The sequence below is a fragment of the Oncorhynchus mykiss genome, chromosome 18, assembly GCF_057628025.1.
Source record: "Oncorhynchus mykiss isolate SJ-2025 chromosome 18, ASM5762802v1, whole genome shotgun sequence".
NCBI classification, from domain to species: domain Eukaryota; kingdom Metazoa; phylum Chordata; class Actinopteri; order Salmoniformes; family Salmonidae; genus Oncorhynchus; species Oncorhynchus mykiss.
Window position 1 is genome coordinate 28,948,290 of NC_143039.1, and position 26,554 is coordinate 28,974,843.

Sequence of the window (26,554 nt, forward strand, 5' to 3'; positions counted from 1 at the left end):
GGTACCTGGGTGCATGATTATAGACTTGCTCTGAGGCTTTGGGGTTCTTGGTTATAACATGGAGATAATTCATGATGCAGTGACAACGCAATACCACATGTAGGCACTGCAATCATCAAATAAACACATTTCGACCTACTGTAGAGGAAGAACCTGCTGATGCATGTCCAGTGAAGTAAAATTTGTTTTCAGAGTAATATTCTCAGTGTTGAGAATCCTTTATATTTTCCAATTTGACTCCAGTAACAATTAAGTAACGGAATGCAAACATTAGCTTTTCTTAAGTCCAGGTAGCCCCTCCTTGTAAGGGTAGACGAAGCTCAGATGTAGGTCACTACTACCGGGGCCCTTTGCACCCCACCATGTAAAATTCATACAGTATTGATTTGATTTTTAAGCTTTGCTCATGAAAGAAAACATTAAGGATCATTAAACTTGTACTACTATTAGGCGGAGCTGCCTAACGATTGACGGGAAATTACTGTCCTTTGATTGCCATATTTTCAGCGGTGGCAGTGGGCCTCTGTGAAGGAGCTAGGTCATTGTGGCTACACCCTTTCCTTTTGGGAGATAAAATTACCATTTCACAGAAACGTACAGAGAGAGGAAATGGTTCAAAATATCATCAGAGATCCATGGATCTGGGTCATAGAGGAAGCTCTGATCTAACAATGCAGAAGGATGATAAACTTGTAGTAGCTAAGCAAAGACCTTTGACTGTCCTCTGTCTTCCTCCCCTCCCCAATGGCACAGCTCCTGGCTTGGCCACAACTCATCACTTTTACTCAGCCCCAGTACAACTTGTTCCTCCATGCCCTGGAGTAATTGAGTCCTACTGTTACACTGTCATGACCCTTTGCCTACAGCCTTGCTTCCATCTACGACTGGCCATGCCGATGACTTTGTGTCTCAAGGGTCTAGGCCAAGGGACTGACAACAGACAACACAAGCATTGACAAGTGTTATCATGTACAGTATGTTATGCAGCATTATGGGTTGCATTTGGCAGAACTGGCAGAGTAGTGTCAGGAGAAACGTTACGTTTATCATGAACGTATAGTGATATAAATTATTTTGTATACATTTGATGTCAACAAAACTAATGGCACAAAATCACATGGATCCTGCAACTTTCCCATATGGTGCACACATGAAGGCCTGGAGTCCATTAAGTGACACTAAATAGCTCAAAATTGCTTGCCTTTCTACGTAAACAAAATCACTGAGTTTATATCAGACAGAAACAGCTTGGGAAAATGAAACGGGAGAAACGGAGAACTGAGGGAGATGACGAGAAGGTTGACACATGTAAAGATGCGGAGAACGAGATGGCACACAAACTAATACTGAGACAAGATACACAAGCAAGACAGACACATTAATTATAAAGCAGAATGTGAATTGGCAATATCGGAGAAGTTGATATACAGTCTAGGGCTGTTACAACATTCTGTATCCTCTGCTCAACAACCAACAATATCTTACGGTCTCACTTCAGTATTCAACTTTTGCACAGGGGGGACAAACGTCAAAACTCGACAGCTGTGTTTAGGTATTAATTCCGACTGGTTAAGGTAAGGGTTAAGGCCTGGGATATGGTTAACCCTGTGAGACCCAAGCATAAGCCTCTAATTATGGGTTAGGGTTATTATTATTTTTTTACTTCAAGTTTGTAGAACAATTTTGATGAAAAGCTGCAAAAATGTACCACTGTGATTGGTAGGAAGAATTTGTGAAATTGTAAAATTCTATAAAATACACATAAAAATGTACCAAAAACAGTGACGCGCTGGTGCATGTCCCGTGGGTCCTGGTGGTATGATCTTTGACCCTCTGTAACTTTCTCACTCATCATTATTCATGATTCATTCATGATTATCCGTAATCATGTTAGCATCCACATTAATGTAGAATTGTTTAGAAACATGTTCTGTTCTCATTTACAATATAAGTGACTCAAAAATGACATAAAACGTTAACTACCATATAATTCTGTTTTTAAATTTTGTAACTTTTATTTCACTTTTATTTAACCAGGCAGGCTAGCTGAGAACAAGTTCTCATTTACAACTGCGACCTGGCCAAGAATAAAGCAAAGCAGCTCGACACATACAACAACACAGAGTTACACATGGAATAAACAAGCATACAGTCAACAATACAGTAGAAAAAAATCTATATACAGTGTGTGAAAATGAGGTAAGATAAGGGAGGTAAGGCAATAATTAGGCCATGGTGGCGAAGTAATTACAATAAACCAATTAAACACTGGAGTGATTGATGTGCAGAAGATGAATGTGCAAGTAGAGATACTGGGGTGCAAAGGAGCAAGATAAATAAATAAATACAGTATGGTGATGAGGTAGTTGGATGGGCTATATTACAGATGGGCTATGTACAGGTGTAGTAATCTGTGAGCTGCTCTGACAGCTGGTGCCTAAAGCTAGTGAGGGAGGTATGAGTCTCCAGCTTCAGTGATTTTTGCAGTTCGTTCCAGTCATTGGTAGCAGAGAACTGGAAGGAAAGGCGGCCAATGGAGCAATTGGTTTTGTGGGTGACTAGTGAGATATACCTGCTGGAGCGTGTGCTACGGGTGGGTGCTCATATGGTGACCAGTGAGCTGAGATAAGGCGGGGCTTTACCTAGCAGAGACTTGTAGATGACCTGGAGCCAGTGGGTTTGGTGACGAGTATGAAGCGAGGGCCAGCCAATGAGAGCGTACAGGTCGCAATGGTGGGTAGTATATGGGGCTTTGGTGACATAACGGATGGCACTGTGATAGACTGCATCCAATTTGTTGAGTAGAGTGTTGGAGGCTATTTTGTAAATGACATCGCCGAAGTCGAGGATCGGTAGGATGGTCAGTTTTACGAGGGTATGTTTGGCAGCATGAGTGAAGGATGCTTTGTTGCGAAATAGGAAGCCAATTCTAGATTTAATTTTGGATTGGAGATGATTGATGTGAGTCTGGAAGGAGAGTTTACAGTCTAACCAGACACCTAGGTATTTGTAGTTGTCCACATATTCTAAGTCAGAGCCGTCCAGAGTAGTGATGCTGGACAGGCCGGCAGGTGCGGGCAGCGATCGGTTGAAGAGCATGCATTTAGTTTTATTTGCATTGATGAGCAGTTGCAGGCAATGGAAGGAGAGTTGTATGGCATTGAAGTTCGTCTGGAGGTTAGTTAACAGTGTCCATAGAAGGGCCAGAAGTATACAGAATGGTGTCTTCTGCGTAGAGTTGGATCAGAGAGTCACCAGCAGCAAGAGCGACATCATTGATGTATACAGAGAAGAGAATATGCCCTGTGGCATCCCCATAGAGACTGCCAGAGGTCCAGACAACAGGCCCTCTGATTTGACACACTGAACTCTATCAGAGAAGTAGTTGGTGAACCAGGCGAGGTAGTGATTTGAGAAACCAAGGCTGTTTAATCTGCCAATAAGAATGTGGTGATTGACAGAGTCGAAAGCCTTGGCCAGGTCGATGAATACAGTTGCACAGTAATGTCTCGTATCGATTGCGGTTATGATATCATTTAGGACCTTGGGCATAACATTTTCTGAAACACAACCAAAATGAACTGCAAATGCATCCAATACATTTGTAGAGTCACAAGCTTGTAGTAGTCATTGCGTGCTAGGAATATGGGACCAAATACTAAACTATGATTACTTTATATATAGGAATCTTTAGGGGAGTCAGTCATTTTGACACCTAGCTTTTTGAGTGAAAAAAAACTCCTTGTTATAAACAACATCTCTTTCTCTGAGCAATTGGGTTAGTATAAAATAATATAATTTCCCTTTTTTTGCATACAGTTTAGCTCAGTATTTTTATTATTTATTTCATACAGTCATTATTGTTCATCTTTTTCAAGGATGATAATCATTTCGGATATTGAGCATCTAAAATTAAGTCATATTGTCTGAAATAGCAAAATGCATCAAATTGATCTATCCACAAAAAAAAATTGCTATCAAAAAAAGTATTTTTGAAAGGATCAACTATTTTGTGGATTTTCTATGTAAGAAGAACAGCTAACTTACATTTAGTAATATTTGGTTGTCCTGTTTTAACTTGAAGAGATAACCTCCTGTCTTGCCTCTTTACCATAAAATGAATGATCATCAATGTCAGTTTTTTGACCTCATAGTTCTTTTATTTTTTATTTTTAAGATATACATTTGTATTATTTTCATATGTAGAGGCAATTTCAACATGATTCTTATTTGGTTGTCTATGTCTTGCTTGTCTATCAACATATGAAGAGTTTCATTCCGAAACGCTATAATGTATATCCACCTCACTCACAGATAAATAAGTAGTACATAATCACTACATCTTAGAGAAGACAGCAAAAAATGGCTCAAGTCATGTACTTGCATTGATGGTGTCATGACATTGGCCTGGGGGGTAGGTTTATGACAGTCATAAATACCTCTTCCCCCCTTTTTCCTCTCTCTACCCTACTGATGAGACATTTGAAAACCCCTTGGTTAACATAGAGATTCTGGGAACATCAGAAGGTGTCGGGAAATAAACTATATTCTGGTAATCTGACCAATTGAACATATGCGGTGGTACTTAATGAATATGATGTCAGTTCGGTTGTCCTCTGGGACATTCTCATCAATGATAGCATGACATAAACTCTACAGGGGAAAGTCTGCACATTGTAGTTATCGGAGTCACATGGAATTGTTGTTCAATTTAAATGTTTGAATATACAATTATTGTGAAGAGATGAAATGTAATTTTAGCTTCCAAATGAGAGATTTGGGTTTTCATAAGGTTAGGGCTCTGCTCATTCACCGGCCTGCCCCTGTGAAGAGACATTGGTTATACAATTTTTCAAACACACCCTTCTCGCTCCACTATATAAAGCCTTGACGAAAATGTAACCTCCTGTTCCAAGTACGTGAGGTCTGCAGCCTCTGCGTTAAAAAAGGACTAACATGTCAACTACAGAACTAAGCCAATCTCAGCATCATCTTTGGTTGCGATTGGTATGAACTTTGAACTCTTATTCACTACAGAAGTGATACCTCCTAGCCGTTGAGTTAGCAACAGCAGCTGCAAACACGGGCTAGGAAAGAACAGACAGAGTATCCCGTCTACAACGAAACGACATTACTACAACGTATCCAATTGACCACCAGAGACATTCTTCAAAGGACAAAGGACTCGGTTTGGCAACACGGCCTTCCATCTACCACCAACCTATCGAAGCGCAGCTCAGAGTAAATATTTATTGCATTTTCCTTTTCCAAATGGGCGGTAATTTAGAATGCATAAGATGCTGTATTTACGATGGCACAGCTTCTCCCTTTGTCCCTCAGTCTTCCCGCTCTTTCACTCAAACCCAGCCCCTTTTCTTTTGTGTAACCAGCTGTCATATCTGTTCCGCCCGCTAGGGACGTTTTCCTTTATGACGTAATTTGTAATCAAGGTATAATTCATTCTGTGTATATGTAATTCTGTGTGATTAGTCAGGTATTTAGTAAATCAATAATTAAACCCAATTTGGTATTGCTGATTCAACTTGTTAGCTAGGGTTCGTGAAGATAACCAAGAATTTACAACTTTCAGATGAGACTGATTTAAGGTGACGATTAATATTGACTGCTATTGATGTATAATATTACTAGGTCTTTAAGAGTTTACTCGTAAGATAACAGCTCTATAAATATTATTTTGTGGTGCCCCGACTCTCTAGTTAATTACATTGACATTGATTAGCTCAATCAGGTAATATTAATTACGGAGAAAGGATTTTATAGAATAGCATGTCATATCACTTAATCTGGCATAGCCAAAGACACCAACATATGCTTTTGTAGGGGACCATTGTAGTCTCAGTCGAGTGGACAGGTCTCTAATGTTTCAGAGGCTACTAATGCCAAAGGAATCATACTGACACACAACAAATGCTACTAAGAGATAAATATGGGTCGAAGGAAATGCATATAGTGTTTGACATCATTTTTTAGTGTAGGACCTTTATATGATGCGACTGTGGGTCTAAAAGGGATTAAACAGAAAAAAGGTAATGGTTAAGTTTAGGCATTAATTCCGACTGTTTAAGGTAAGGGTTAAGGTTAAAACATACCAAATGCAAAAGAGTGCCTAGCACTGGGATTCAAACCTCGATCCTCGGAGCCGTAGCTTGCGGTTCAAGCCCTTCCTCTATCCTAATCCACAACGCCCTATCAAGCCGCGAGCCTACTAGATGGTAATAGGTACTCACATTGCCCCCAGTGGATCGTATCCAAGGCATCTCCCGACGTCCTGGGAACCTGGACAAACGTTGAATACTGAAGTGGATCTGGTGTGACCTGGCTGCAACAACAGCGCTAGAGGGAGTTGTGATGTGTGATGACCCGGTAGACATTTTTCAGAGGATTAGACTGCTTGTTCAGGGACACCCGGACACAGAGTGAGCAGGAAAACAACGTCCCACCTGCCTATCTGGAAAGAAACAGTGGTGTAGCAACAGTATAGGATAATCGGTCTACTCCCATGACATCACTGCCTGAGGCTAACTATGTCTAACATCACTGAATGTCAGTGATAAACAGGGATAAAATATGTTTCTTGTTGTCATTCCGAACAGAAGCCTGTTGCTAAGAGATGTTTGGTATTGTGTTATGTTATAATGGTGGAATGGGCACTGACATGATAGTTCTTGGGGACCATTGTCTGCTAACTTTTTTTAGTTTTTCAAATCAGTGTCTGACCAGCAAATCCAGGTATATGCTTGCAGGTAATTACATGCCAGGCAAAGCACAACAACCAGCCTAGTTGCCCTCGTATAGAGGATGCAGAAGAAGTTATGTCACACGCCATGTTTTATCAGTGACCTTGTTTACAGTATAAAAGGTACAGGACCTGATGTACAGTGTGTGAGGAGGGTAGGCCTCCTAGGACTCACATCTTAGGGGGATGCTTTAGTGGGATGCTCACTTCTGACTATGGGAGAAGGAGAAAAGGGCAAAGTTGTGATCCTGATACTCCTGAGTCATGCCGTTCACAAAGGCAAACATTGGAGTAGAAATTGACACCCCAAAAGGTTCTTACTTACAAATATATAACAATTTTGTTATTTCCAAAACACATACATTATAGGTTGACCATTGCATTAAGATAAAAAACAGCCTGCCTGTCCTCAGCTCTCTTTATGCTATGGTAGTGTCAAATAAATAGTGTTTTAGATGCCTTTGGTGCTTCCTCCAATATAGATATGATCAGATATTGAACAGTAAACGTTTTTCAGGGATCTTGGAAGGTCAAGTTGAAAGAAGCCATTGAAATCTTGGTTAGTGGTAGCTTTCTCTTGATTAGATACAGATGTTGAAGGAAAGACGTTGGAATGTATTTCCTTTGTAGAACTCCCTGCAACTGCCTTCAATGTCATCTGACCACACTCAGGAGTAGCCCACTTTGTTTTTAGAGAACTGTATTTAAATCTCCAAAGTTTCCATATACCCTGCCACTAATGACCAGGGATTTCTCCCAGTTTGAAATGTTAACTACTGAAATGTGGCTAGTGATATTCCGCAATGAAGAGAACTAGTGTATTTGGTAAATGGATACAGTAGGCTGTCGTTTCATCTACTACATTATCTCCTGCTATGAGAACATTCAAAATAGAAACTAAGGATTTAGGCATTCCATCTGTTGTATTTGCATTTTAAAAACAAACTATTTTAAATATCTATAAATAGGACAATTGCATTGAGTTTAAGTTCAACCATGTTTTCATTTGTATTTTATTTCACCTTTATTTAACCAGGTAGTCTAGTTGAGAACAAGTTCTCATTTACAACTGCGACCTGGCCAAGATAAAGCAAAGCAGCGCGACACAAACAACAACATAGAGTTACACATGGAATAAACAAGCGTACTGTCAATAACACAATAGAAAAAAAAGAATGTCTATATACAGTGTGTGCAAATGGCGTGAGGAGGTAAGGCAATAAATAGGCCATAGTTGAGAAGTAATTGCAATTTAGCAAATTAACACTGGAGTGATAGATGAGCAGATGGTGATGTGGAAGTAGAAATACTGGTGTGCAAAAGAGCAGAAAAGTAAATAAAAACAATATGGGGATGAGGTAGGTAGATCGGGTGGGCTATGTACAGATGGGCTATGTACAGCTGCAGGTTGGAAAGCATGCATTTGGTTTTACTAGCGTTTAAGAGCAGTTGGAGGCCACGGAAGAAGTGTTTTATGGCATTGAAGCTCGTCTGGAGGTTTGTTAACACAGTGTCCAAAGAAGAGCCAGATGTATACAGAATGGTGTCGTCTGCGTAGAGGTGGATCAGGGAATCACCCGCAGCAAGAGCGACATCGTTGATGTATACAGAGAAAAGTGTCAGCCCGAGAATTGAACCTTGTGGTACCCCATAGAGACTGCAAGAGGTCCGGACAACAGGCACTCCAATTTGACACACTGAACTCTGTCTGAGAAGTAGTTGGTGAACCAGGCGAGGCAGTCATTTGAGAAACCAAGGCTGTTGAGTTTGCCGATAAGAATACGGTGATTAGACATCCATGGCTTAAAAACAGTGTCCATGTATGCCGATGACGCAAGCTAGATCCCTGCAATATCTCATCGATGACTTTTCTGTACTCTCTGGACTAAAACCTAAATATGATAAGTGTACAATATTACGTATTGGATCCTTAAAAAATACAACTTTTACATGACCTTGTAGCTTACCTATAAAATGGGCTGATGGTGAAGTAGACATACTCGGTATTCATATTACAAAATATATAAATAAGCTCTCCACAATGAATTTCAATAAGAAACTTGTAAAAATAGACAAGATCCTGCAACCATAGAAAGGTAAATACCTGTCTATTTATGGAAAAATTGCCCTGATTAACTCCTTAGTCATATCTCTGTTTACTCACTTACTTATGGCGCTGCCTACTCCTGATGATTTGTTTTTCAAATCATACGTGCAAAAGATATTTCGCTTTATCTGGGACGCTCAACCAGACAAAATAAAACAAGCCTATCTATATAATGAATATGAATTGGGTGGGTTGAGATTATTAAATTATTAAATATAAAAGCACTAAACCTCTCTCTAAAAGCTTCACTCATTCAAAAGTTTTATTTGAACCCTAAGTCGTTCTCAAGTAGATTAATAAGAAAAGCTCATCCATTGTTTAAAAATGGCCTTTTTGCCTTTGTGCAGATTGCCATGTCTCATTTTCGATTAATTGAAAATGATACTTTTGTGAAAGTATCTGTCTTTTTCAAACAAGCATTGCAGAGCTGGCTACAATTTCAATTTCATCCCCCTGAAAAGGTAGAACAAATATTACAACAAATATTATGGCTGAACTCAAATGTGCTGGTTGATAAAATACCTGTATTTATGGGAAAGATGTTTGAAAATGGTATTTTGTTCTTGAATGATATTGTAAATTGTAATGGTAGAGTTATGTCCTTCGTGGAGATATCAGAATTGTACGGGAAGGTCTGCTCAATCCAAGAGTACAACCAATTGATTACAGCATTGCCCCCAAAATGGAGGAGGTGGGAGGCAGCTGGAGGAGGTAGGGAACTGGTCTGTCTGCCCAATATAAAGGATCAAAACTGGAATAAAGGAATAAAAATAGCATAAATAGGATAGTATACCAGTTTCATTTGAGGACTAGGATGTTGACAACTGTGCCATACAGATTGCAAAATAGTTGGGAAGAGATTTTTGATGTACCGATTCCATGGTACAGGGTGTATGAGTTGATATATAAAACAACGCAAGATTCAAGACTTCGTGCTTTTCAGCTAAAATTATTATATAGAATTCTTGCCACCAACAAAATGTTGAATATTTGGGGCTTAAAATCATCAAAGCTCTGCAGATTTTGTTGTGAGGATACAGAATCAATAGACCATTTATTTTGGTATTGTCCTGAGGTAGCCTGTTTCTGGTCTCAGGTTCAGGAATGGCTGAAAATGATCTAATATTGACCCTAGAAATAGTACTGTTAGGAGGTGTGGAATGGTTGAGGGACAGCTATTGGGGAACTGTGGGGGGATCTTGGAGGGTTCGGGTATCACAAGATTGTGATCATGAAAAAGGAAACTATGACATATATTTTATATCACTATCATGCACACGCACCCTCACACATAAGGATGGCTCTGTTGCGGAAAGACTGATACATGTTTGATAGTGTCTTGTTTGTCCTTCATGTTGTAATACTTTAATGTTACCCCTTCCTTGCGTTTTTTTGTAATAAATAATTGTAAAATAAAAAAAATGCAAATAATACGGTGATTGACAGAGTTGAAAGCCTTGGCCAGGTTGATGAAGACGGCTGCACAGTACTGTCTTTTATCGATGGCGGTTATGATATTGTTTATTACCTTGAGCGTGGCTGAGGTGCATCCATGACCAGCTCGAAAACCGGATTGCACAATGGAGAAGGTACGGTGGGATTCTAAATGGTCAGTGATCTGTTTATTAACTTGGCTTTTGAAGACTTTAGAAAGGCAGGGCAGGATGGACATAGGTCTATAACAGTTTGGGTTTAGAGTGTCACCCCCTTTGAAGAGGGGGATGACCGCGGCAGCTTTCCAATCTTTAGGGATCTGCGACGATTCGAAAGAGAGGTTGAACAGACTTGTAATAGGGGTTGCGACAATGGCGGCGGATCATTTTAGAAAGAGAATGTCCAGATTGTCTAGCCCAGCTGATTTGTACGGGTCCAGGTTTTGCAGCTCTTTCAGAACATCTGCTATCTGGATTTGGGTGAAGGAGAAGCTAGGGAGGCTTGGGCAAGTAGCTGCGTGGGGTGAGGAGGTGTTGGCCGGGGTTGGGGTAGCCAGGAGGAAAGCATGGCCAGTCGTAGAGAAATGCTTCTTGAAATTCTCGATTATCGTGGATTTATCGGTGGTGACAGTGTTATCTAGCCTCAGTGCAGTGGGCAGCTGGGAGGAGGTGCTCTTATTCTCCATGGACTTTACAGTGTCCCAAAACGTTTTGTAGTTAGAGCTACAGGATGCAAATTTATGTTTGAAAAAGCTAGGCTTTGCTTTCCTGACTGACTGTGTGTATTGGTTCCTGACTTCCCTGAAAAGTTGCATATCGCGGGGATTATTTGATGCTAGTGCAGTCTGCCACAAGATGTTTTAGTGCTGTTCGAGGGCAGTCAGGTCTGGAGTGAACCAAGGCTATATCTGTTCTACATTTTTTGAAAGGGGCATGCTGAGGAAATTACTTTTAAAGAACAACCAGTCATCCTCGACTGATGGAATGAGGTCAATATCCTTCCAGGATACCCGGGCCAGGTCAATTAGAAAGGCCTGCTCGCAGAAGTGTTTTAGGGAGCGTTTGACAGTGATAAGGGGTGGTCGTTCGACCACAGACCCATAACGAACGCAGGCAATGAGGCAGTGATCGCTGAGATCCTGATTGAAAACAGAAGAGGTGTATTTGGAGGGCAAGTTGGTTAGGATAACATCTATTAGGGTGCCCGTGTTTATGGATTTCTGGTTGTACCTGGTGGGTTCCTTGATAATTTGTGTGAGATTGAGGGCATCTCGCTTAGATTGTAGGACTGCCGGGGTGTTAAGCATATCCCAGTTTAGGTCACCTAACAGAACGAACTCTGAAGATGTGTCTCCTGCCTAATATGAGTCTTTCCTTTTACCACCATAGACATTTCTTTACTCCATACAGCCAAATGTCTTTCAACAGAGGTCTTATCCACATGATTTATCTCTCAGGGATTCTCATTTACTCTATCAACACATTTACAGACAACAGGCTTGGATCACCCCAACATTGTCATACATGATTTATTGTCCAATGGTTTCAAGATATGTAACAGATGCTTCTTTCACATTTCTTCTGATACTCTGATTTATTCTGACCTCCTACTGGGTGAATAAGAATAAAATACATATTAAATATCCTCCTCAACCCAGAGCTTGTGTCCATTTTAAACTCAGTGAGTAGAGACTATGGGCTATAAATACATGAGATCAAGAGTAATTTCTCCTGACCCTAATACAAATTTACAACAGGGACATTTTAATTAATCTTCTCAGGAATGTGGGGGACAAATTCCATTGTATTAACGTCAATTTCAATCGGCCATTAGATTTAACACGCTGAGGAGAACATAATGGAGGGAGTCACATGGGGCATACTGTTTGACCCCTTAGTTGGTGACTGAACTACGGTTTTGGTTTCCAGTGATACCTATTCAATATGTCCATTCAAGCAAGAATACACGCTAGTAGTCCTTGTAGTATTGCTGTTTTCCTCCATGGGTTCAGTTATTTTTACACCCCCGTTGATCATGCCATCCCCTATGGTCCTTAATGTGTTTTTTGTTTTGTATGTCATCGTCGTATTAAGGCCATCCATTAGACTGGTAAGCCCCCCCCACCCTTATTCTCCTGCCTGGCTCGTCTGTAGTTTACGCTGTTTACCCATGGGGCAACTCCATTTAATCCCTACTGAACATCACATTGTGGCTTAATATGGTCGGTTTGGCAATAATATGATAGAATGATGAAATAAAGAGGACAGGTTTTTTTCCTGGCAGAATAGGAAGGGGGAAAAGGGGAAAAAACGTCATGAAGAACAGCTTACATAAAGACTCTTTGATAGGTAGATGGGCTGTCAGAGGAGCTTTTGATGCTTCATTTGCCGATCGGGGGGGGGGGGGTATGCATGACGTTTTCTTCCCCGGAGTGGCTCAGGCTCTGCCAGTCGTGTTAGGCTGTGAGTCCTGCTCAGAGACTGACTGACCGGGATGAGGCGGTATCGGGACGAGGGACAGGGGCAGCGCCCGGAGGTTCGTGTCCAAATTGTCCAAAAGCGAATGTGACAACTGTGGATGAGATTTTGGAAGGGGAAGGAGGGAGGAGGAGGAGGAGAGGGAGGAAGAGAGGGAGGAGGAGGAAGATGCTTCTCCGTTTTGGCTTTATGATTTTGCTCTCTCTAAAACAGAAATGTAGGACCTCTGACACCTTTTGATCAGCTTGGTTTTGTGTTTATTTTCTCTTGAAAGTATGGTAGGTTGATTTTCAGGCTTGTTCATAAGAAAAACAAGGACAATAACTGTTGTTTTCTCTTCTGTCTTCAATAGTAATTTCCTCTTTCTTTTGCAGCAAGCGTTGGATTCCAACCTGAGTCATTTGGTCAAGAGGAATAATGAGTTGGAAGGGTTGATGGGAAAGTTGATCCAAACCTGTCAACATGTAGAGGTGAGCGCTCTGTCACTGACCATGCTATGAGTTCATAGATGCGTGCATGTGCAAGAGGCATGCTGTAGTCAGTGTAGTGCATGTGATGCAAGCCCAATTAACTAACTGTACAGTATGTCATTCACCTCAGAGAACTACAAACTTTGTAGATTTTTGTATTGATTTTTTTCAAATGATGATTTCCCTGACATGATTATGCTAATGTTGTCATGTCATCATGAAGTAGTTTGTGTGGCAACAGATGCTCCTGTCTCCGCTTGAGTTTGCTCATCTGAATTTGTACATAGAATCATGTTCTACAATTTCAAAATACACAATGTTTTCCTGATATAGGCTACTAATCATTGACTTGTCAAGCAACACATTATAAACATGTATTATAATGTATCTATACGGAGACCACCGATTGGTTGTGCCACTTCTTTAATGAAGGTTCTTCTGGATTAAGCCTTTCTGACCATAGTCACTTGTTCTTGATCTGTGATGATTCAAATTAGAAGCGCCTGAGAGGAAAGAGTCACAGCCCCATGGTGGAAAGGTGGGCTAGGAAATGAAAATGACATGGCCTGAATCTTTATGACTTATACTCTAAGCAGAGATTGTAATATGCCTCCATGGCCACTGTGACCAGTACACTAAAAGGGTGGTAACATTTGAGGACAGGCCGCAGGTCCACTTTGGTCATTTCATTTAGCCTTTTAAAATCCACAAACCTGGTCCTTTTAAAATGGATGTATTTAAATAATGCATCAGAGAAAAAGAGGGGAAATATCTGACCTCGTTTTCATGGTGGATGTAGGTCAGAAATGAACGTGTACATGGTTTTTAAACACACTTCCACCCATTAACTAATGAGTGTATAGGCTAACTCTCAAGTGATTCTGTGTTTGTGTGTGTGTGTGTGTGTGTGTGTGTGTGTGTGTGTGTGTGTGTGTGTGTGTGTGAGTGCGTGCGTGCAGCTTGTGCTCAGTGAATCAACTTTGTACTTTGTAAAAGTAATCTGCGTGAATAATTGAGGAATGTGGAATGAGCTGCAGAATTATTGTGCAACACATGAAACCACTTCATTAAAGCTGTAGATTTTAATTTGATATATCCACCCCAAGGATTACAGTTAGAGTTTTTTTTGTATAGTCATCATCAGTGTGCATAAATGTGCAAGGACCGGAAAGACTCCCTTTCTCAGCACTTAAAGAGAGTACACAGGACGCGTGTGTACTTTTTGGAGAGATCGCTGAATATTTGAAATCCTTCTAAAGCAAATCAGCCTCTCCTCCACCTTCTGTTAAACGTTTCTGAGCTCTTTTGACGGGCAATTCCCCAGAAACGCTTTTGCTTTGGGTTAAATGAATCTCTTATGCTCCTGCCAAAGGCTCATCTTTTATGTCCGTCACACGCTCCCCTGCCATGTACAAAGGCTGAGCCCACAGTGTGTCCTCACTGAACATCCTACTGTAATACATAGAGAGTTCATTAGACCTACAATCCACAAATATTCCACGGCAGATCAGAGGGAGAGATGGTGGCACTCACCCATGACCCCCGTCTAAACCCTGTGAATGTACAGTAGAGAAACTCACTCACAGGGCGAAGGAACCTAATTACTGGCGTTGGAAAGGCGGATCTGTGTGCTTTTCAATGAGTCCCTTTCATATCATAAACAGCCTGTCCACACCAGGGAGTGACCGTAACACACCTCGTTGGCTTGGCAACGCTCAAACAATCCCTCTTTCACAACTCCCCTCTCTGCTTTTCGCTTCGGTTGAAAATCTGTGTTTCACCAGGACATAAAAACTGGCACCAAAGAGGCATCTATTTCAAAGGCCTGTGGCTAGTAAAGTGGACCTGAGTGTGCATGCACTCAACAATCGCAAACCTTCAAGATCTGTAGACTGATCCAAATGCTACATAGAATTGAGCACTGTTAGACTCAGCAAAACACAGGCACAGGGCATTCTTTATCTTCTGTAGTAGCCAGAAACAAACACACATTAAGGTACTGTGGCTCAATGTTGATTCATTCACCCGTAGGCTATTATTTGCAATGCAAAACCAACTGACATCTGAATTATCATTAGTTGAACTAGAGCTTTAAATGGATACTGCAAGATTCTGGCAATTCCTCTGTTTTTCTACTTTTTTTTATAAATCATGGCCTTGAGACAGGTCGGACATTTTGACAAATACAAAACATTAATGGGATACTGCGAGATCCGGTTTTCGACATAGCCAGAGTCAGATGAACTCGTGGATACCAATTGTATGTCTCTGCATGCAGTATGAAAGAGGTAGTTTTGAAAGCCAATGCTGAGCCACTGCTAACTAGCGTTAGCGCAAACCATACGCTAGCGTTCCTGTAGACTTCCAGGAATTGCGCTGACACTAGTTAGCGTTGGCTCTTGAAACTACCTCTAACTTCCTTCATAATGCAGACATAAAAATGGTATCCATGAGTTCGTCTGACTCTAGGTAAGTATAACAGTAAATGGTTTGTAATCACAGCTTACTTAAGGCTATGAATAATCAGACAGATGTATTATGTTCCACTTGTGTTTCTCAGGTCAATGCATCGCGGCAGGAGGGAAAGCTGATGGAAGAATGCGACCTCCTGATTGACATCATCCAGCAAAGGAGGCAGATCATTGGGACCAAAATCAAGGAGGGGAAGGTAAGATCCAGGAGGGGCCATGGGTCTGAAAGGGGAATCCCATCCAACACACACAATCCTCTGCACTTTCACTGAGCTGCAGTCTGAACCGTACGGCCTGGGAAGGAATGTAATAGTGAAACAACAGAAGGGTAAATGTCTCTCGCCTTCTGTTCGGGGTCTGCATTGGATCTGTTGGAAAGTCCACCGTCTGTTCACTCTCGATCTGTTCATTTACGATGCAAAGCGAACATTTGAACAAGGTCACCAAGGGGAATTGGACCATGCTTAATTATCAAGATGTCCAACCTACAGGGCATGTCTCAATTATTTTTACTGACTGACAGAGTTGGAGTTCTCTTAAAGCTAACTATTTGTAGTCAGAGAGGAAATGGAAATGACTTCACACTTTGTGTTACTTTTACTTGCTTCATTTCCCTTACTGAATTTCTGTTGGCGTTGGAATTACCAATAGCTGTCCAGGGTTAGTCAGAAACCAGACTCTTGCAGTTTCTCTAAATGACGGGACTTCCTTCGTTCCTTCCTGGTCTCGTGTCAGGACTTGAGTCAGGAGCAGGGCTTTAAAGTAGAAGTAGCAATATCAGGGGCCATAGAGGCAGTTTAGCTCTGACCTTTCGACTGGAAATAAAAACCTGCCTAAATAGAAATCCTTGAAAAGTTGTTTCATATAAATACCAGAAAATTGCAACAAAAATATACACATTCGAATGAAACCAAAGATTAGTTGTTCAGTTTAGTGTGTCAGAAAAGGTTGATGAGGGCAGTGTCTCTGACCTAAATACAACATCCAACCAACCACATTTCACTGCCCTCAATCACTCTCTCTTAACCTCTCATTAGGTGAAGAGAAAGCAACAAGCCAAAAACATCTGGATACGATCCCAAAAAGCCCCATCTGGGCTAAATCTCTACCATCCCTGACATGGGATTCAGTTAATCACCTTTAACCCATTCTAACCCCCTCTGTCCTATCTGCTCTATAGGCGGTCCGGATCAGGAAGCTAGCCCAGCAGATCTCCAACTGTAAGCAGTGCATCGAGAGGTCCTCTGCTCTCATCACCCAGGCCGACCAGACCCTGAAGGAGACAGACCACGCCCGCTTCCTCCAGACCGCCAAGAGTATCACCGAAAGGTGAGCAAGGCCAGCACGGAGGGTGTGGTAGAAATTCACTACAAACACCGGCTCTGACTAACCATTGACAATTCACAGTCAATCAACACGACCTCTGGCATCCTATGAAAATGTGCAACATAGTGGGATAGTTGTGAACTAAACCCTCTGGGATTATGTGTTTGTGGTAGGGTTTCCATGGCGACGGCCTCCTCCCAGGTCCTGATTCCAGAGATCAACCTGACGGACACGTTTGACACGTTCGCTCTGGACTTCACCAAGGAGAAGAAGCTGCTGGAGAGCCTGGACTACCTCACAGGTACAGAGTACAATCAGCTCTATTTACTGGTAGTGGTGGGCGCCAATAGTGATAATTTAATACAATATCGGTATATTGTGATAATGTGGCAATATCGTGATATACTGTGATATTGTTGCCTATATTATGATATTGCTTTATGTCATGATTTCAACTATATCAAAGCACTGGCAATATATCTCCCTATATTCTATTGTCAAGTGCAAGAGTTGGCATCTCTCTCTACAACCATAACCTAAAAATGTGGTTGTATGCACTCCACCTAACTGTGGTCCAAAGTTCCACATCTACATAATGCCAAAATAGTCCATGTTATTGCATATTATTGCAGTACCCAAAACAATTATACATCATATGAATAGATTTATATGAGTTTGTGGAAGAGATTGTTGTTTAGTCTTTGTGATGGCAGAGGGCTTCGCTTGAGGGCTGGCTCACTAAGTGAATCACTCTGAGTCATCGATGTGCACTCACTGGCGGAGGGGGAGCGCGAGAGAAGGAGAGGGAGAGGGGGGAGAGAGAGAGCGAAAGGGAAGGAGAGAAGAGAGAAGAGAGAGATGAGAGAAGAGAGAGAGGAGGGTTAGGGAGGGGAGGAGAGCGAAAGATGTCATCAGCCTCTGCTCAACTGTCAACCTCTGAAATATCATCTGGGCTACGAATTATCATTAGCAAACAAAAGCTTGGCAATCAACATAAGTCTCTAGCCTTCAGTCCTCCTTTAAGAGCCACGGTACTTTGTTTGAGGTAAAACAGCACGCTCAAAAGGTGAAGCACTGTTATTTCATCATTATGCCAGAGCACGCATAACATAACATTCTCCTTACCCTTATGTAGCGCCGAGTCCTCCGGGCATCAGAGAAGAGCTCTGCACTGCATCGTACGACACCATCACCGTCCACTGGACCTCAGACGACGAGTTCACAGTGCTTTCCTATGAGCTCCAGTATGCTATCTTCACAGGGCAAGCCAACGTTGTCAGTAAGTATCTGAGTGTCGGCAAAAATGCAGTCACACATACCAGGAACACCTCCAAGCACACAACTATCTTCATAGGTCAGGCCAATGTTGTCAGTGTGTATCAGGGTGTAAGTTAAACTACCCTCTGGCATACCAGGCACACCACCAGACACACAATGGTATCTTCACATGGCAAGCCAATGGTGCTAGTAAGTGCACAGAACGCCTTGAGAGAACGCTTTGTGCTCACAGAACTCTCTCCTGATGATAACTTTTGTATTTTCCAACTCAAAGCCCCGTGATGATTCGGGTGTAAAGCCAAACAGCTGGAGGACTCAAGAACCAAAACATGTGTTTCTTCTCTCCGAGCCTGTCGACTAGGGCCAATGGGGTGATCTCAAATCTCAGGATCTCAGCTTGAGTTATTGCAGTGTCAAAGGGGACAGAGTGGAATGGAGAGAGGGAGACTAGCTGACTCGGAGCGAATTACAGTCATAACACGAATCAGTGCTCAGAGCCCTCCTCCCCCACGGATCACGCCTGAATGCCACGCTCATGCATACTTCGCTGGGCAAGCAATATAAAATGAGATCAGGGGATGGGAAATATAGCGGTGTGTGGTTTGATGAAAGCGGACGGCTAGCAAACAAGGTTATAGGGTGTCATGAGAATAAATAGGATATGGTTTGTCTCATGTTGTGATCACCTCTCTTCACTGCAAACGTGAGCATTTTTAGCAACAACAACAAAGAGAAGAAACTGAGAAGTACCAGAACTATAGCTTTAATATTGCAATACAGCATCGGTGTTGCTGCAATTTGGAACTGGAGCAGTTGGATTTTTCCACGCTTAAATCATGTTGAAAACTCCAGTGCCCCCAAGTAGAATGACTTTTTGAATGTCTTTCTGGTACCAATATACACAATGAATGAGCATAAATGTATAATGGAAGTCTACCATGTTCACCCTAGAATGATAATTGAACGTAACAATTGTATCAGATGCTGTCTTTGGAACCCCATTGAGAAGGCCCTTTACCAACATCAGCACTTTTCATGAGGGGTTGGCTTTAAAACCCAAAGTGACACGTGTTTTTCTCCACTTCCTCCTCTCCTCATTCTCTGCACACGCTATGTTTTCTTCCTGCCCTAGTTTCACATCCAATCACCAGGTCTAAGCTCTGGACTGAGGCTGAGGTGTTGTCACAATGTCACATCTTTGAAATGACACTTCAGAGGAAAAGGGGTGACGGCAGACACTGGCCCCATAGGGTCTCACTCAGGGTCATTTAATTGCAGGGCAAACAGATGTCGCGTGAAGCTTACGGAGAATACACTGTGCACTCAGCACGATGGCTGTTCTGGCAGAGAATTAAGCCTGCGGGCATCAATGTGGCACAGCACGGCTTAGTATAGGCATATCAATGTACAGCACAGCCAGTCCCACGGACATGGAACAGCACAGCCATTGAGAGGTGAATGACCCCCCCCCCTCCATCCTAACACCTACAGTAACCACATGAAACAACAGAGTAGAGTGAATGGCAATATATATGGAATGTGTTGGATCATTAGAAATGAATCACAACAAATGGCATAATGCTGCGTTGCATACTGGCTGACTTTTTGAACATCACTGGCATTTGTCGTAATGAATTGACTTTGTATGATAAATTACCCCTCAATTCCCCTTAAATCTACTACACCCTCCGACGCCAAAGTCATATTGGACAAGAAGCATTGTCTGAACACACTGATCATGAATCCTTCCCCTCTCACTTGAGTATGATTAAAAGGCTTTAGAATTGATTGAGGAAGTGACTGATTATGGAATTTGGACCACTCCACTCTATCCTTTAGCTCTGGTCTCCTAGGATCACATGAATCGACTTCCTCCCCTCCTAACACAAACAGACTCAAACCTACACCTCTCTCAAACTATAGATAAGAGTTCGCTAAACTAAAGAATACAAATATACAATATGTTGGGGAAATATGGACTTAATTAGGTGAATGTTTATATTTGGTCCAAGTATGATACTTACATTGGCTGAGGATTGGCGGTCTCTGCAGCAGGCAAAGCAAATCATCTCCTCATTCTGTGACAATTAACTTTGCTTACGTCCTGGAATTCAGCAGGTTACGAGTGACCTAATTCATTGAAGATGTTTGCTTTTCAAAGTTTATCAAGGCCGCAATACTTCAACAACAAAGTATGTGTACTGTACATGTGCAGTCTGCGTTATTGGTCTGTTATAGCCACTCTGTGTGTGTTCATGTGACTACGTGTGTGGAAACGTAAACATTTGTGTGTTCCCACATACGCACCAATGCATAGCTGAGTGTGTATGCATGACCACACTGTAGCTGTGAGTCTGTTTCTCCCTCCCAGGCCTGTGTAACTCTGCAGACAGCTGGATGATTGTGCCTAACATCAAGCAGAATCACTACACCGTGCACGGCCTGCAGAGCGGCACCAAGTACATCTTCATCGTCAAAGCCATCAACCAGGCAGGTGCCCGCAGCAGTGAGCCAGGGACACTCAAAACCAACAGTAAGGGCTCCACATTCATTACGATTGAAGGAAACTTGGAATTATAGCATGCAGTTTTAGAGAAGTATCTTGTGATTCTTACCTAATATGGTCACCATATTATGTTTCAATACGGTGTCCATATTAGGACAGCATCACATGTCGGGGATGGTCTCCTAATATGGACACCATACATACAGCTGCTGCCTTCATAGCCTATCCTACCTTAGTCCCTTGCTAACTTAACCATGTTGTCTCTCTCTGTCCTCTTCGTCCAGGCCAACCTTTCAAGCTGGACCCCAAGTCCGCCCACAAGAAGCTGAAGATCTCCCATGACAACCTGACGGTGGAGCGCGACGAGACGGCATCGAAGAAGGGACACGGCCAGGAGCGCTTCACCAGCCAGAGTAGCTACGGCGTCGTCGGCAACGTTTACATCGACAGCGGACGCCACTACTGGGAGGCCCTGATTGGAGGAAGCACATGGTGAGTTAGACCTGGGAGACATGATGGACCAATGTCTTGCTCTGAGCCACATGGTGCCACATGGTGCCACATGGTGTTGGATCTGGCTGGGTAGAATGACAGAGATATAGGCCACATTGTAAGTCACTTAAAAGCACATTTACACAATGTAGTCAGAGAAATATTCGATGCACATGTAATAACTATGAGTATTTAACACTTGGTAAGTGTTCACAAGTGTTGAAGTGTTTGGGTTTTAGAGGCAGGCAAACAGTGTCTTCTTACTCCTTTCTCCGCAGGTATGCGGTGGGCATCGCCTACAAGTCGGCCCCCAAGCACGAGTGGATCGGCAAGAACTCGGCCTCCTGGGTCCTGTGCCGCTGCAACAACTCGTGGGTGGTGCGTCACAACAGCAAGGAGCTGGCCATCGAGCCTTCGCCCCACCTGCGCCGCGTGGGTGTCCTGCTGGACTACGACGCCGGCTCGCTTACCTTCTACGACGCCGTGGGCTCGCAGAACCTGCACACGTTCCACGTGTCCTTCGCCCAGCCCGTGTGTCCCGTCTTCAATGTGTGGAACAAGTGTCTGACTGTCCTCACGGGTCTGCCCATCCCCGAACACCTAGAAGGGTTGGAAACCCAGGACTGAGACCCCCTGGGAACTAGAGTTCCACCGGGCCAAATCAGACTAAATTGGGTTGGGTTAGGTTAGATTAAGCCACCTCCAAGGCACTTTGGGCCACTATGAACTAGAAAAGGCCATCCGCAAACTTGAATCATCACAGAAAATGTCATGCTACCACCTCATTTTATTTTAGGCACTTTGGACCACCCCTTGGGCCAACGTCAATCGCACAGACCACCCTCGATTCAACCACAGACCGTTTGACCACAGACCGTTTGACCACAGACCGCTCTTTGCAATGGGAAAGAAGGAAAGAGCTACGTAGCTGTACAGTTGTGAATTATAGCTTTGCCAAACTCCCACCTTCATGATTATGGAACTAAAGTAGCCATGAATTTAAATGTTTTTACTACCATTTTCTTGTGCTTATATGACAGATATTAATTATTGAAGTGTAAGAAAATAGCCTAGATAAATTTCAATATGCACATCTTCCCTTACATTTACACATTGTTCATACGTTATTTATGGTCAGTTTACCAGACATAGGAGACATTTATAAATCTAGGGAAATTATTTTGATGCAATTTATCGATGTTACTTTCTAATCTAGAAAAGGTATTGTGTCCTAATACATTAATGTGTAAATTATACATATTTTGTGACAACATAATTACTTTCTTCCTTGTAGTACCTTAAACCCACAAGTGTAAAAGTACTGTTGCATTTTAGACAAGCAATCCCTGCTTGCATTGCATTTTTAATTTTTGTCATGTTTTGTAATGGGATAGGTCCCTCTTTGCAATGGGATAGGTCCTTTGTAGTTCAGCCATGCATGTTAGTAAGTATCTCTCAGGTCTATTCCAAATCTTGTTTTCATCCATGGAAATAATGCAAACTACTTTGTCCTCTCCTGAGTGAATACTCACTTCCTACTGTACTTAGCAGTTGTCACAAACCCGAACTGAAAAACACTTCCACTTTGCTGTTAGGTACAGTGAGGACAAGACTAATATAATCATCACTCTCATTTCACTTACAAACTCAGTCATTATTTCACCAAGGTCGATGCCACCACGAGCCACAGCTTGACCTCAGCTTGACCACTGTATGACCCAGTGACCATGAACTCAAATGTTGTAGGATACGTCTCTCCACCACACACAGGCACTCCATGATGCACATAGCATATTATGTTCTCTTTTACTCTTGTCTTCTTTCAAAAGAAGGACCATCTGGATATTTTACAGATAATCGTTTTGTTTTTAAAGGAACAAAATGGATTGGTTCACTCATTAATATGTGTCTTAGGTTTGGGATGATCTGTTTCCTTGTATTGGATGCAGCGATTATCTGCTCTTTAATGTTGCCACAAAAACGGTTTCATTTCAGATGTATGTTTGAATCCGGTGGACACTATTTTAGGAAAGAGGATCGGAATGCTTGTGTCTCTGTACAAATATGAAGTAGCATTTGTCGATTGTCAAAGGTTCAATAAAATGAGATACAATTTAACTTTTTTACTGCCTCCTGTACTGTATATTTCACACGCACACACACACACACACACACACACACACACACACACACACACACACTCACTTTGTCGTAAACATCACTTTAGCAATACACCACATGGTCTTTGTCTGTTTCCGACCATCAACGTAGCCTAATATATCGTTTTTTTCTCTTTCTAGACCCTTGCCTTTCTACCATAAACCAACCCAACCAGCCATCTATGTCTAAGTTAAGACTACAAGCTGGTGAATTTATCCTGAGAACTTCCTGTAGACTACAGGGCCTCTTCCTGGTCCGCTATAGGCTTTTGACTGGTTCACAAGAGCAACGGTGTGACCGGGCAATATGGGCTTTACCAAAAAACAATAAGGGCCTCAGACAAAACAATATGGGCCCCAGACAAAACAATATGGGCCCCAGACAAAACAATATGGGCCCCAGACAAAACAATATGGGCCCCAGACAAAACAATATGGGCCCCAGACAAAACAATATGGGCCTCAGTCAAAACAATATGGGCCCCAGACAAAACAATATGGGCCCCAGACAAAACAATATGGGCCTCAGACAAAACAATATGGGCCCCAGACAAAACAATATGGGCCCCAGAGAAAACAATATGGGCCCCAGACAAAACAATATGGGCCTCAGACAAAACAATATGGGCCTCAGACAAAACAATATGGGCCCCAGACAAAACAATATGGGCCCCAGACAAAACAATATGGGCCTCAGACAAAACAATATGGGCCCCAGACAAAACAATATGGGCCCCAGACAAAACAATATGGGCCTCAGTCAAAACAATATGGGCCCCAGACAAAACAATATGGGCCTCAGACAAAACAATATGGGCCCCAGACAAAACAATATGGGCCCCAGACAAAACAATATGGGCCCCAGACAAAACAATATGGGCCTCAGACAAAACAATATGGGCCTCAGACAAAACAATATGGGCCTCAGACAAAACAATATGGGCCTCAGACAAAACAATATGGGTCTCAGACAAAACAATATGGGCCCCAGACAAAACAATATGGGCCCCAGACAAAACAATATGGGCCTCAGACAAAACAATATGGGCCTCAGTCAAACAAAGACCTGAAAACAACTGACTGGGGTCCTTCCTCTTACAACTAACATACATGTTTAACAACAGTGTTTGGGAAGGTGTGTGTGTGTGTGTGTAGTCCTTCATGTATGTATTTGACCTTAAATGGTACTCCACTGACTAAAAACTGTGATGACATGGAAAACTGATTGGACTTCCAAAAAGTTATCAATGTAATTTAGTCTTAAGCTGAATTCAATGACAGGGTGAAATCTTTGATTGATTTCACACTTGCATCATTTAGCAGACACTCTTATCCAGAGCAGCTATGGTTAAGTGCCTTGCTAGATGACAGATTTTTTAAAAATCTTCAACTCGTCAACTTGGGGATTAAAAAAAAGCAACCTTTTGGTTACTGGCCCAATGTTCTTAAGCGCAAGGCTAACTGCCGTCAACATATCACATTGAATTCATGTTAGTTGACAACTCAACCAAATGTAAATCAAAAATAGATGTTGAAATGATCTGTGCCCAGTGGGATGGTACGGTGATTCTCGCAGCTCTTGCACCAGCCCAGGAAACTGTTAGGATGACATGATTTTCAATGACATCTCTTTTGGTCCCCCGGTAGAAAAAGCTTTAGGGACTTGCTGTGTGTTTGGTGTGTGCGTGATGACATACGTACGTTGTGCATGAGTGAGTGTATGTGCGTGCATGCGTGCATGCATGTGCGCGTGCGTGTGTGCATACATGTGGGCATGCATATGTGACTGTGTGCGTGCATGTGTGTTGTTCATGAACTTACAGTGACCCTGCACATCAATTACTGGTCAGTGGAGGTCATGACTGAGCAGGAGCGCTGTGACATTTCCCTCACGGCTGGATGTTTGGCCAACACACCAGGAATCTTAGCTACCCGTGAAGGAACTGTCCAGAATCACAATTTACAGACACAGGAAGTGAAGGACAGTCGATAAGAAGGAAATAGGAAAAATAACAAAAACAAATGTCTATATCAACTGCCTTCATTCAATTTGATTAACATTGTCTGGTTTCGTGTGACTATTTCGCTGTATAACAGGCATCTACACACATTTCAATAGGGAACCCAAGTTGCTGGTCACGTATTAAAAGGAAAAGAAACCAAAAACGTTGTCCACGTAATTATACTTCACATTATGGCTCATGATACTCTTTTCTTTAAACAAAAAGTATTACATCAACTGTGGATGCCGAGTCGAGTCAACTCCATGGATGGCCAGCAGAGGCCAGTATAATGTGAAAAGAAAGTACTTCATCCATAATCCATAACGTCCTTTGGAGAAAATCAAAGAAAGTCTTGTGCCAATGTCTAACGGTCAGGGTAGTGATTTGAATAGGATTCATTACAATAGGACCACGCATGCTGAGTTGAATCTGTGTAGTCCGGCTCTTAGTATGGGTTATGGTTAATATCTCTGATGCAGGCGTCCGGCTATCAACAATGATCTGACAGTACTGATTGTACTTTATCAAAACAACATCTGTGAATTTGGAGTACTATAACATAAACAACAAAAACACACAAAAGAAAAGATCCTATTCATTCACTGACTACAGCTGTTCCAGTAATCAACGTTGGATCCTAATGAAAAGCTTATCGGTTCCTCTTACGCAATGTTTTGCTTCCTGCCGTGTACTAAATTCCCGTTTGATTCGCTGTGCCGCTGATGGATCGTATGAAGGCTGGGAAGCAATTCAATCGGAAGATTTTAGTCCTACTGCCCTGGGCCCAGGTTTTTCTAAAGTTATCTGCCTGGACTTTGCCGATCAGATAGGATTAAATGTATGGAAATAGAATGAATAGAATGGAAGTCCCCATTCAAGTAAATTGTTTGTCAATTCTATTCATTCTATGTCTATGCATTTAATCCTATCCGATAGGCAAAATCCAGATGGGTAACTTTGGAGAAACTGGGCCCTGGGATTACAGGATTATTAGGATAGATAGATGAGAAGGGAGGAGTTTTGGAGTCAGTTGTAAACAAGCATCATTTTTGCTTCCTTCTTTCCTGGTCTGGT

The 26,554-nt window shown here is 42.2% G+C and overlaps 1 protein-coding gene across 5 annotated transcripts in view; it reads left to right on the forward strand.

The window, feature by feature from the left end:
- LOC110495818 (E3 ubiquitin-protein ligase MID1) overlaps positions 1 to 23,441 on the forward strand; it is a 48,376-nt gene extending 24,935 nt beyond the window's left edge. For 2 of the 5 annotated variants that reach the window (XM_090208104.1, XM_021571273.3), the window contains exons 3-10: positions 13,150 to 13,245; positions 15,806 to 15,913; positions 16,897 to 17,045; positions 17,216 to 17,343; positions 18,178 to 18,321; positions 20,692 to 20,853; positions 21,111 to 21,318; positions 21,597 to 23,441. In XM_090208104.1, coding sequence (XP_090064230.1) covers positions 13,150 to 13,245; positions 15,806 to 15,913; positions 16,897 to 17,045; positions 17,216 to 17,343; positions 18,178 to 18,321; positions 20,692 to 20,853; positions 21,111 to 21,318; positions 21,597 to 21,945 — 1,344 coding nt within the window. In that variant the 3' untranslated portion in view covers positions 21,946 to 23,441. Of the gene's footprint in view, positions 1 to 12,657; positions 13,054 to 13,149; positions 13,246 to 15,805; positions 15,914 to 16,896; positions 17,046 to 17,215; positions 17,344 to 18,177; positions 18,322 to 20,691; positions 20,854 to 21,110; positions 21,319 to 21,596 lie in introns of those variants that run through there. The other 3 variants (XM_090208105.1, XM_090208106.1, XM_021571275.3) reach the window with 3 other exon arrangements.
- Positions 23,442 to 26,554: the final 3,113 nt, after the last annotated feature.